The sequence below is a fragment of the Eptesicus fuscus genome, chromosome 8 (assembly GCF_027574615.1).
Source record: "Eptesicus fuscus isolate TK198812 chromosome 8, DD_ASM_mEF_20220401, whole genome shotgun sequence".
In the NCBI taxonomy this organism is placed as follows: Eukaryota; Metazoa; Chordata; class Mammalia; order Chiroptera; family Vespertilionidae; genus Eptesicus; species Eptesicus fuscus.
This window is the reverse complement of record NC_072480.1, coordinates 18,705,489-18,718,676: the sequence shown is the minus strand read 5'-3', so window position 1 is coordinate 18,718,676 and position 13,188 is coordinate 18,705,489. Positions and strand designations below refer to the sequence as shown.

General features: G+C 51.5%; 1 protein-coding gene across 2 annotated transcripts in view; it reads left to right on the top strand.

Moving 5' to 3' along the window:
- SERP2 (stress associated endoplasmic reticulum protein family member 2) overlaps positions 1–13,188 on the top strand; it is a 37,986-nt gene that overhangs the window by 20,069 nt on the left and 4,729 nt on the right. Inside the window, exon 4 of one of the 2 annotated variants that reach the window (XM_054720221.1) lies at positions 1,579–2,008. The exons of the other annotated variant lie outside the window; for it this stretch is intronic. Within the exon in view, the coding sequence (XP_054576196.1) occupies positions 1,579–1,619 (41 nt within the window). The 3' untranslated portion in view covers positions 1,620–2,008. Of the gene's footprint in view, positions 1–1,578; positions 2,009–13,188 lie in introns of those variants that run through there. 2 annotated transcript variants of the gene reach the window in all.

The following is a 13,188-nucleotide window of genomic DNA, read 5'->3' as shown; positions in this document are numbered from 1 at the left end:
CAAGCCCCCCAACCCCCCCCCCACAAAAAAAAAAAACACAAAAAGCAGAAGAGGCCAAGAACACCGCTTGTGCAACCAGAATTAAATCACAAGTGGTAAATGAGCTCACTCACTGTATCTCGCGAAGAGCCCCTGCCATGGTCACACAGACGGGTTTGCTCTAATTTTACACATCATTCTAACGGTCTTTGTTTTCAGCTTAGTCCACAGCAACACACCAGAAGAAAGCCCACTGCGGATTAATGTAGTAACCCCACAGATAGTAATAACTGAGACAAAAAGAACAGAAGCAGAAATGAGAACCCAGAATACCGCCGCCCAGAGCTCTGTAGTGCACTCTCCATGACAGGATTACAGCCGTCTGCGTGATTGCTGTTCCACATTGTGGCCACGCTGAGCATTAATGAAAAGTTAACCTTAAATCATGTTTGGTTTATGGCACATATCCAATTTAGGAAATAGTGATGATGTGTGCAGAGTTCTTTTTTTTTTTTTTTAGAAGAAAACGTATTAATGCTCTAACACGTGTCTATGTGGCCCTCTGCGTTGTTCACCTGTGGGCCCGAAGCACAGTGCCTGGCGGATGGCGTGTGCTCACTAACGTTGCATGATGAAATGCCAAGTGCCTTTTTCCGGAGGGTTCGGATGACCTGCGTCACTATTGTCTCTTAGGAAGCTGCATTCCTGGCTGTGTTCCAGGATGACTATGAAGGAGAGAAGGGGCAAGACCCCGAGAGTTCAGTGCTTACTGTTTTTACACATGAAATGAGAGGATACTCGCGTCCCCTCAAAAATAAAAACCATCACTGTGAGGTGACGCTGCTATCATTGCCTTCATCGGGTTAACCAATGTTGCCCGCTGAGCGCGGTTTAACAAAGCAGCTGGGCCTTCTCTTCCTGGGACGCGTTTAAACCCAATAGCTGTAACCAGCTATGTAACCAGCTCTGGCCAAAGGAAGTGCAGGTCCCGGGAACGCTCTGTGGGGTGTACAGGCTCCGCAGCCCCTCAGTGTCTCTCGGGGAGGCCCATGTAGTGAAGACTGAGCCCTGAGAAGGTCAGGGGTGCGCTCAATGAGAGAGCCACAGTTCAGAAAGTTCCAGACGGCCAGAAGATTTGCCTGCATCAAGGGCTGTGGCAGCCAGGGGCTCGGCTTCCTGCCTCTGCTCTAAGCACCGGCCTCTCTGCCCAGCTCAGGGCTGCTTGCTTTCCAGGTCACGGCCTTTTGGGAAAGGCGGCCTCCCGGGCCTGTTAAATGGCAGCCCCGCCCCCAGCAGAGGCAGCTGTTCTAAGGAAGGGGACCAGATCTCCCAGCCCCTGAGGGACTTGTGCCCTTCACTCCTGGTGAAGGCATTAGCAGGCGTTATCTATAAATCCCGAGGCATCCATCAGCAGAGGCAACAAGGCTGTTTCTTAGAGAAGTTCACTGACCTTTTGTTAACTTAACTCCTTGTGAGGAAATATCTAATCAGCTGTGTGCTAACGCGTCAAGGGCCCAGGGTCACAGAGGCAGGCTCTGTGGGCTGGGTTTCCAGCTGTGTGCTGCCTGGTGTCTGAGCTGTTCTGTTTTCCTCTTTCAGCTATCTTTCAGATCATTCAGAGCATAAGGATGGGCATGTGAGGAGGCCCGGAATATGGCACTGCTCTTTCCGCTGGAGGGTGAGGACCTCTTAAGCTCTTAGCCGGGAATCTGGGAAGTGAGCAGGCCACACAGAACAAAAAACAAACAAAAAAAAGGATCTGCAGTTATTCCCTGATCACTTCACCGTGGATGTCAGACCAAATTGCCTTCTCACAGGACATCTTGGTACATCCGTGCTCTGGAGCGGAAAAGACACTTGCTTTTCTGTGGGCAGGATGGGCAGCTCCCGGGTGCCTGCCGCACTGCTGTCTTTGGTTCAGGAATGCTTGCATGCGGCACTCTGAAGGATCGCCGGCTTACGTTCTACGGATACAATCTCTCCTCCACTGGGAACTGGTTTTATAAATAAATGTCTTTGTTCAACCCTATGTCATGTGTTGATTACCGTGTCCTCCTGCGTGGGCATCTCAGCACGTAAGGAGTGGGGAGACGCATCGCAAACTTCAGGTTCTTGGGTTCCACCTCGAGCCAGCTAAATCCAAATCGCTGCAGGTGGGGCTAAGAATAACCATTTGGTACAAGCCTGGGTGAGGCTTCTGCGCTCTAACTTTTGAGGACCACCATCCTGAGAAAGCACAGATACAGATGGAAGGAGTCTTGTCCCATCCCCAAGCAGTGAAGGCAGCCAAAGCTTGCTCTTAGCAAAGTCTGTCCTGGAGACGGGCGCAGGACTTGGCCTGCCTTTTCAATGAGACTTCTGATGTCACCTGAGGAAGTCAGGGACAGCTGCAGAGAGCTCTGACAGATTCAACATGGTCACCATGCAAATTCAAACAGGACTTGGTTGGTTTTTTTAATTCCATCCTTGCATTCTTGGCAATTTTTTTATCCTATAATACTGTGAGAACTTTAAAAATGGAAGTGGTAGAAGTGGCCAGGACCTCTCTCAACAATTTAAGAGGCTTTGTTGCAAGAGGCACACTGCAAAATAGAGGGCAAGGCTTTTTTGCCTTCTGGAGCCTTTCACCCCAGACCCTTTAGTGATACTCTTGAAGGCTTTCTTTTCTCCCATCCTCCTGCCTTTTTCTTTCTCACTGAGAAGAGAGGGTAGCAGGGCTGGTCCAAAATGACCAGCCCCGGGGCACTACCACCACCTCTGTGCCCGCCCCCCCACTGCTCCACCCCCTGAGCCCCTCCCAAGGTGACAAAAGTCATTTCCCACCACTTGCAGCTGCACACAATACATGCTCTTCGAGCTGGTCTCCTCTTCATGTTGGCTCTGTCTGGCTATGCTGTTCTAGGTCACTGAGTGAGACCAGGCTACTGTGAATGATCAGACCCCCCGGCTGCCTGCCAAGAGGTCAGAAGAAGAAAGGCCCCTTGACATAGGTTTACCTGGTCCGTGCTCCCACATATGACCTCGCTGACTCTGAGCACGGGCCTTCCCCTAATGCCAGTATAATGACACCTACCTCACTCCAGGAAAGGCCACGGCTGAGCCTGAGCTTTGTGGTTCATCCCTATTGAATAGGGTTTTTCCCCGCTCCCTAATTTGGTCTTTGCAAGCAGTAATAGTAGGGAGATTATCCCCATTTCAGGGAAAGGGAAACTGAAATTTGGTCAGGTTGGGCTCCAGATAACTTCCGCCCTCCCCACATGACGGGTGTTCTGGGCTGAGTCAGCTGCCATTCCTAAAACGTCCTGTGATTTGCTTGTCTCCCCAGGCTATGTGACCATCCACAAAACGGTTTTCTATTAGTTTCCAGGTGGCCTCCCTGAAATACTGGTGTGTGACAGTCTGCCCTCCCTGGTGACTTCCTCTGTCAGTCTTCTGCGAGAAGAGACAGGACCTGCCCTGAGTAAATTAGGGTCAGAGTTGCTGGATGTTGTGCCGCAGAGACTTACATGGCACATAGTAAGGAACACACAGCAACCCGTGCACAACCCACTCACTAAAACAAGCTTCACAGATAATACTCACCCTTAACACATGTCATGCACTCTGATGTTTTTCCTAGTCTATTTTCTTTAATGCTGGTTGTACCCTCCTCAAATGATTTAATAACCCATGAATAGGTTCTAACCCATCGTTTGAAAATTACTGCCCTTCTAGTGAGAGACAGAGAACCAGGGCTCGTAAGATCAGAAGGTTTGAATCCTGATGCGAGCCTGGCACCGCATCTCAGCCACAGCCAAGCAGTACCCCGGTGGCACACAAGCCGCTTCTTTGGGCATTTTAGGGGCGTTGGCAGATCCTGCAGAGACAGCACAGCACCCCCTAAACCAGTGATGGGCAACCTTTGGAGCTTGGTGTGTCAAACTTCGCCAAAAAACTGAGTATAACTCGGGTAGTGTGTCACTTTGAGGAAAAAACATTATTTCGCAAATGTTTCATCCTCGGCATGCGGCCGCCTCAGCGGCCGCGTGTCATCAGACATGGCTACGCATGTCAGTGCTGACACGTGTGTCATAGGTTCGCCATCACTGCCCTAAAACCACTGAAACAATGTGAAATAAACACCAGATTCCATTTGTCAGCATTGATGTGCTGTGCACCACAATCACTAGGGATGGGGATGGGGGTGGTTAAAAGCAGGAATCTGCTAAAAATTAAACTTTCTATGAAAGATGGGCATATGTAAATATTCATCCAGATGATTCTGACGCTGCCCACCCACCAATTAGCATTTGAAAACCAATTCACCATTTTAATTAAATCAAACCAGGGACCCAGAGGTAATACCCCCAAGCCTAACACTGCATCAGCTCTGATCCACAAGGATTTCCCCCTCTGAAATTGTAAGCACTTGGGGTGTTCCACAGAGCTCAGCGACAAGGAGACACTGTGTCTTGTTTTGCTCCAGGTTGTATGTATGTGTCGTCCCACGTAGACCACAGACCGGGGCACGGAGTGCTCACTACCTGACTCGGAGTTCTGTCTGAGGGAAGAAGTGTGCGTGGTGGGAAGGCTGAGGGCTTTGCCAGGTCCCTGCCCTCCAAGGCACACTCACAGAGCCAGTGCCGCCTCTGGGAAGGCCGGCACGCGGGCAAATGTGCTCGCTGGCTCGGAAGGGAAGGAAACATGCACACAGACAAGTAGGCTGCACTTTGCACCTTTCTCATCCTGGCCAGACACAAGGCTATTTGAATGTATTATTTCTGCAGTTAATTCCACACTTGGTCCCCAGGGCTTGGGAGGCAAAATGTCATTTGGGTGCTGTCCTTCGCCGTGCACAGTCACCAGGCTTCAGCTGCGCAGGGAGATAGCTCTCCGCCACGGGACCGTCTTGGAAAAGATTCAGGTGCTGTGGCTTTCTCCGCCAGCCCTGGGTCTGACTTCCTCCCAGGGGTCAGCAAACTTTCTCCGTAGAGAACCAGATAGGAAATATTTTAGGCTTTGTGGGCCAGGTGGTCTCGAGACTACTCAACTACACTGTTACTAGCTTGAAAGCAGACATAGATAGTGCATAAAGGAATGGACGTGCGATGTTCCAATAAAACTTTATTTTTTTCAGCTTTTATTATTTTTTTTTTTTTGCATTTTAATTTTTTTATTGGTTAAGGTATTACATATGTGTCCTCATCCCCCCATTACCTTCCCAAACTCCCCTCCACTCATGCCCTCACCCACCTGTTGTCTGTGTCCATTGGTTAGGTCTATATGCATGCATACAAGTCCTTTGGTTGATCTCTCCCCCTCACCCCACCCTCCCCTACCTTCCCTCTGAGGTTTGACAGTCTGATCAATGCTTCTCTATCTCTGGATCTGTTTTTGTTCATCCGTTTATGTTGTTCATTATTTCCCCTAGATGAGTGATATCATGTGATATTTATCTTTCTCTGACTGGCTTACTTCACTTAGCATGATGCTCTCCAGGTCCATCCATGCTGTTGCAAATGGTAGGAATTCCTTCTTTTTTACCGCAGCGTAGCATTCCATTGTGTAGATGTACCACAGTTTTTTAATCCAATCCTCTGCCGATGGGCACTTAGGCTGTAAAGCTTTATTGTTTAAAACAATGGGTCTTGCAGAACCGTGGTTTGCCAACCCCTGCTCCGGAGCAGCAGTTCTCACGCTGTGGCCCCCTTTCTTCCAGCCTCCTCGGCATCACCTGGGAACTTGTGAGCACTGTGAGTCCTCAGTCCTTCACCCAGACACTCTGCGGTTGGGGCGCAGCGGTCTGGGTTTTAAAAGCTCGCCAGGTGGTTCCCATGCAAACACAAGTTTGAGAACCACTGCTCTGGGTCCAGTGCCGAACCTGTTTGCTCCAGAGAGTTGTCCCTGGTTAGCTGCCTGTACGGGCCTCTTCCCCTTCATCCCTCACACCTTTAGGTACACTTAGTGCTTAACTAACTGTTTTGTAGCTAGAGTTTTGCTCGCTGCTTGTTTCATGCCTCTATTTTTGTCTCACAAACGAGTTGAAAACCCCTTGAAGAGAGTTTATGTCTTTGATTTGTCTCCACTCCTTCATTGCTTCATTTTAAGTATTTAATTCCTTTATTACCTTCTTGCATCTCAGAGAAGATCATTACATACAGAATTCTCAGCCCACAATTCATTTTTTTTAAATTATACATTAAGTGCCTACTATGTGCCAGGCCCTGTTTTAAGGCACAAGTCCCTGCCTTCATGGGACTTACAGTCTAGTGGGGGATACATAATTACACATAAATATGTCAGTAAGTACTATGAAGAAAAAGGAAGCAAGATAACGTGGTGGTAACTGGGAGGGTAGGTGGGACTTTAAGCAGCATGATTAGAGCAAAGCCAAGAAAGACCCCCGTATCCGTGTGACTTCAGAGAGAACGTGCAGGTCGTTTTACATACCGCTCCTCACAGAGGGGCCTTAGCGTCCTCACTGCAGGGATCGGGATGCTGCTGTGCTGAGCAGCAGCCGAAGGCTCAGCACTTAGCACAATGCACTCTACTTCTCACACAAGTCGGAGGCAGGTTGGCGAGGGCTTCCCTCCCGGGTGTCTCAGTATGTAGGTTATGCTGCCATCACAGCACAAGGTCACCGCAGATGGGAGGGGGGGGGGAGAGAAAGAGAGAGAGGGAAAGAGGGAGAGAGGTGCAGGAGGGACGCAGCCCTTCACTGCCTTGGCCCAGAAGTGACACTTCACTTCCACTCACCACTGTATTGGCCAAATCTAGCTGTGTGGCCCCATTTATCTGCCAGCGAAATGGGAAGTGTCAGGGTGCACCTGGGTATTTGGTGAGCTCTACCTGTGTTTTTAGCATGTTGTGTGATTGCAACATTCAGTGTTTCGCTGTGGTCAGCTTTCTAACTGTCACCTTTTCTTAGGGTCTTAATCTCATTGCGCGCCTCCGGCCTTTAGAGCCCGCCGTGAGCAGCTCACAGTGGTGTCTCAGAGACCGTTTGCTGTGGGCCATGCTAGGCGCCCATGTGATTTATCATGAAGGCCGGGATACGCATAAATATGAAAGTAGGTACTATTAATAATTATACCAGGGCACCAAACATAAACTGTGACTGTCCTGGGCAAATCCGGACATACAGCAACCTCGCCATGGGTCCATGCACAGGCCTCATCTCAAGAAACCCTGGACTAAGTTGGAAAGGTTTCTGCTTCCGCAAACTCCTTGTTCCTTGATCAGGGCAGAAAGCAGACTCTAAGGAGAAATGTAGAATTTAAATAATAATAGTGATACAGGTCATTGTCCCGCCTTGGCAGAGCTGGGAGATCTATTGGGATGAATACAAAGTGTATCCAGGGCTCTGTAGGAGTGGGGAGGGAGTCGTGGGGGAGGGGCGGGGGTGCTGAAAGACAAAGCAAAGTATAAGCGTGCGGGGGAGAGAGCAGGGGAGTCAAGCTCTTTACTAGAGTTTCGGCCTTGAATGTTCAAAATGCCTTTCGTCAAAACAGAGGCCTAGGCCATGTCACTGACATCTTGAAAGTCCCCAATACACAAATCTATAAACAAAGACTTATGTTTTATCTTACTTTGACAGATACACACTTTAAATATTACATTAGGGACACAGTGAGATCTGAGCAGCGCTTCAGAAAGCTCTGGAACATTGAATGAATATTTTTCAAATTGGCCATGAGATTTTTATTCATTTCTTCTTGGTGGGAGCAGGTTGGATGTAGGATACCAGTGAGAGAAGGCAAGTAGTGACTGCTAAGTAGAAGAGGCCAGAAAGAAATGAGCACAGAGTCATCACCCCAAATTTTCTGCAAAGCATCCTTAAGCGTTTTATAATAACACACACTTGTGTTTCTCCTACACGGTAGGTTACCCTTGCGACTAACACTTGTGCAAGGCTCACTGTGTGCCAGACACTATTCAGGTACCTGTGAGTATCGACTCCTTTAATCCTCACAAAAGGCCCCTCCGTGGGAGCTATCATTACCCCGTCCTACTGATGGGGAAACAGAGACACAGAGGTTTGAGAAATTCCCCAAAGGTCATGCCGCTGGTAGACAGGTGAGCTGGGACTTAACCCAAGCAGACCGGCCCCGGCACCTGTGCCTTAACAAGGGCCTGGCCCTGCTGGCAGGAAGAGCTGGCTTTGTGTTTTATTTTCACTGTTACATATCCAAGAGGAAGAATAACGCCCGGAGCTCAAAATATTCATGAAAAGAATGCATGAATGAGTCAACAAGTAATAGCCTCTTGCTGAGTACATAGTTTCGGCGAGACTGGAGCTTTGGAAGGCAAAAGAGAACTGTAGGGCCAGCCCAAGGCCAGAAGGCAAGCCCCTGGGTTCCTGCCCTGGCTTCTGCTCATTACTTTTTCTGTGGACCTTCATTTCCTCACCTGGATATTTAAAGATATCCCAGCCCCCTCCCCCAAGCCCCTACCCGACATCACAGGGCTATTGTGGAAAGCAAATGACATGATGCATGCGGCATTGCTTTGAAACAAACTGTAAAATGCTACACCAATTATCTATATAATTACACATCTGTACACAATTATATATGTAATCATTGTTGGCAATCATATAATAATATAATAATTGCTACTCAGGACAGGAGGGGACTGCACCAAAAAAAAATGTTTCATATTCAAAATCCTCCCTCTACCAGGGCTCTCTCTTAGAGCACCATGCTCTCATCAGCAAGAATGCCCAGCCTGGAAAGTGAGGGTGGGTTACCACAATCCACGCCAGCTGATGGAGAAAGCATTCAAAGGTCACATGCCTGCTGTTGTCAGTGCTTTCATTGTTATTTATAGCAATTCCTGGAGGTGGCGTTTAGGCAAGGTTCAAAATTAATCTGGGCTATGGGAGGCCACTGGTACCTGTTAAAAGGCTGACTGACGGCCAGTTTCATTCTGATTATGTTCTCTTCCAACCTCCCAGGTGACTCCTGAAGGGAATGGAGACAGGCCATGCAGGCAATTAGGCAGGTGCGGGGAGGGGGGACGCCAACAGGGAGAGAGAAGAAAGGAAGGGGGGGACGAAAGGAGGCAGCGAGGGAGGGCGGGAGGGAGGGATAAGAAAGGAAGAGAGAAGAAAACAGAGGGAGGGAGGGGACTTTCTGACATTTTAGCGATTCGCTTTGTTGTGCGCAGGAACTCCCCGGGTGTGTTTGCCTGGGCCAGGTTACTGGGGCTGGTTACACCCCCCATGTTCTCAATCTCCTCTCTCAGAACCACACCCCACAGGGAAATGTTTCTAGAAGGGATGGTAGAAACGTGTCCATTTCCAAACCTTGTAATACTTCCATATGAGAAAAGGGTTTATTTTCCCCATTTCTCATCTGACTATTATCATTTCAATGAAGCACCTTCAGACTGGATAAGCTGGGAGAGGTGGGGCAGTGAGGGGAGGGTGAAGGTACGTTTCTGTGACAAGGTGTCGATAGGGTTGTTAGCAAGCAGGCTCACACACCGGAAAGGGGCCCTCAATTCTGTGGACCAGGCATGTCTTTGAGGCTCAGGAAGAGCAGAGAGCAGGTGGGCGGGTGCTGCAGGCCCCTTCCAGGGCTCTGGGTGCAGAGGCCCCAGGAACAGCATCCCACTGTCCCGGCCCCTTCCCCGCACTGGCGCCTGCTGCACAGTCTGTTTCCTCCTGAGAAAGTCAGGGTGGCTGACAGAACGCTGGACGGCTTGCAATAGGGCAGGGTCCTACCCGCTCTCTTTGTAGTAGACAGACACCCACAGAAGTGGCGTTTGCTTCAGGAAGGTTTTGGGGGGAAATGAAAGGGAGAGGAGAGGTCGATGACATTGTTCCATGTGGGAAAACGTGGGCTTTTTTTATACAGTAGGAAAGCATTTCGTTTGTTCTCTGCCTGCGCGGCACAGGGAGATCTTGGCTGAGTGTTTCTTTCTATTTTACAACGAATACTGAAAATAGGCAAAGGATGGCAAAGGGACAGGAGCGCTCCCCTGGTGAATTAGGGCCATTCTCTGTCAGGAGTCACCAAACCTGTATTTCAAGGGCCACCTCTGCAGCTCCGTCTCCTGGATTGGCCCCTGGCCCTGAAGGGGGCGGGCCTGGCCCCATCCCTTTCAGTCCGAGTGAAACCCATCAGACGTTGCTCCCGGGTTTTCTAACGTCCAGGCTGCCACCTGCCTTCCCCGTTTATCTGTGTTGGAAAAGGCTCCTGCTGCTTTCCCACCGGGAGGGCCGGTCTCCACCCCCCCCCCACCCCCCACCCCCGGCCAGGTGGGGAAAGGTCGCTGCTGTAATAGCCCGGCCTGGGATCGGCCTGGGGTTGCCACTGGGGCACAGCCTCCCCGTCCTTGGTCTTCGCAGTGAGGCTGTGCTTTGCCCGAGGAAGCCCCTCCTGACAGCGTTCCCAGGCGGGTGTCCGGCTTCTTTCTGCCTTTGCCTCTCTGCCCCCTGTCCCTCTCCCTCTCCCACTGGGGACCAGCAGTGCTGCTCTGGGACCGCTTATTCTCCGCCCGGGCTTGGGGTGTCCATGGCATTTCCTCTCCAGCCTCACTAGCTGTGGCCGCGGTCGGCCCCCAGCGCCCGCCCTCGCTCCCTCGCTGGGCTGCACCCCGCCTTCCCTCCCCCAGCTGGCTCTCCAGTGCGCTCCCGAGGAGCCGGCTCGCTTCCTCCCCCTGACCGCCTCTCAGCGCTCTCTCTGAGCTCTCAGCCCGCGGGAGCCTGGGGCAGATGCAGACAGTCCTTTGGCCTGGCTCTTTGCTGTTCTCTTGGTGCAGAGGCGGAGAAGCCATCGCTGGCAGGAGGCGGGAGGCGGGAGGCGGGAGGGCGTGACAGCTCTGAGGACGGCAGTGTCCCCGGCGGGCGGCGGACCTCGGGAAGGAACCCTCCTGCAGGCCTCTGGTCAGTCCCATCCACCAACAAGACAGCACTTTTTAAATGTGAACCAGAACGTCCCCCTGTGATGGCCTGGGCTGTAAATCAGCATGGACACCGTCGGCCCCATTCACCTGTCCCTTCGGAGCCAGCACAGAGGGGACGCCTCCAAGTTGCCAGAGGATGGTGCTCCCGAGGGTCTTAGGGGGGGCTGCCCTGGGGAGCTTTTCAGGGTGCACAGGGACCCTCCCCATCCCATCCCGGGGCTGAGGCTGCCGGGACACGTGCACCTTAATCCTACACACCTGGGAAGCAGTGCCCCTCCTGCCCGAGGTGGGATGAAGCCCAAGTGACTTGTGGGGGAGGCAGGACAGGGAGGGCTAAGAGGGAGCGCAGAGACCCCCTCATGCCTGTCCCTGGCTCAATGGCTGTTGCCAGGCAGATTTTCTGTGTGCTGTGCTGAGGAACTTCAAGGAACCCAGAACATTGTTTTCCTGTGCACAGTGTAATTGCATTATTTAAATTTAAGAATACAGCAGGGAGGAAGGTGAGCATAGTCATCGTTATGGGAGACCAGCAGACAAGGGGCCTCTACCCAAGTTCCACCTTCGGTCCAATCGCTGGAGTTTGAAGGACTAGTGACTCCTGCCTCCCGCCCCCCTCCCTCCCTCTCTCTATCTACCTCTCCCTCTCTCTGAATCCACCTCTCTCTGTCTTTCTGCCTCTAATAATACAGCCACCCACTTGGCCCTTACTGGTGCCATTACTGCTCCAAGGGCTTTTCAGATCATTTAACCCCCAGTTTCTCTGAGGAAGGTTCTGTTTCTCTGCATCACATTCTTCTCTCTTGCTGCCTCTGCTCTGCCACACACACTCACACACACTCACACACACTCTCACACTCACACTCTCACACTCACACACACTAACTCACACTCACACACTCACACACACTCTCACTCACTCACACGCTCACACACTCTCACACTCACACTCACACTCTCACACACACTCTCACACACTCACACAAACTCACTCACACACTCACACACTCATTCACACTCACACACACACTCACACACACACAAACTCACTCACACACACTCATTCACACTCACTCACACACACTCACACACACACCACACCTCAGGCTTCTCACACACACACACACCCACACACACACACACTCACACTCCACACCTTGGGCCCCTCTCTCTCTCTCTCTCTCTCTCTCTCTCACACACTCACACACACACACACACACTCGCACACACTCACAGTCCACACCTTGGACCTCTCACACAAACACACACTCACAGCACTCACACACACACTTACACTCCACACCTCGGGCCTCTCTCTCACACCCACATACACACACACTTATACACACACTCAAACACAGACAAATACCCCACAGCTTGGGCCTCTCCCTCACACGCACACATACATACACTCATACACACTCATTCACACATACATAATCCACACTCTGGGCCTCTCTCTCACACACATGCACACACACATACACTCTCACATATACACACCCCACACACCTCGGGCCCCGCTCTGTCTCACACACAGCCTAGTGCAGGAGGACAGGGCGCCGACCAGCTCCGGGGGAGAAACAGCCTCAGGTTTGAGGAGCTGTCAGCTCCCCGCTGCCGAGCATCCGGGGATCAGCCGAGCTGCAGCAGGGCTGCCCTGAGGTGCCTCAGTGGGAGACACGCCTTGGTCACAGCCCGTGGGAGAGGACAGCACACTCAGGCACAGGGAGCCCTCCCTGCTGGCTGCACGTGGGGCTGCCCAAGCCCCGGCCGGGTCTGGTGAGGGTGCTGCCCTCTCTTCTGTCCGGAGCACTGCTCTGACCTTTGAGGTAAGGGACAGACACAGACAGGGCAATGCGGAAAACAACAGAAGAAAATTTCCTTTCCTGGCAAAGGCCGTGGTGGCAGAGCGCTTAATAGAGAACGGGGAAGCCTGGATTCAGAGCCTGGCAGGGCCACTATAGACCTCCGGACACCTGCCAGGCCACGCACCCTCGGTGGCTTTCTAACCCTTCCACCGAAAATCGGATTTTATCAGTTTTTATGTTAGGGGCAGTGCTCTCCTTTCAAACAAAGCCAGAGAAGCCCAATATATAAAAATACACGCACGAGGGTACAGGTAGGGCTCAGTCTAACTCACCCTTCACCCTTCTCTCAGCAACAGGACAGATTTGATCATTAATAAATCTTTCTGAGCCCAGCCAATGTGGCTCAGTGGTTGACCCAGGAACCAAGAGGTCACCGGTTTGATTCCTGGTCAGGGCACATGCCCAGGTTGTGGGCTGTACAGTGTGGGGAGTGCAGGAGGCAGCCAATCAC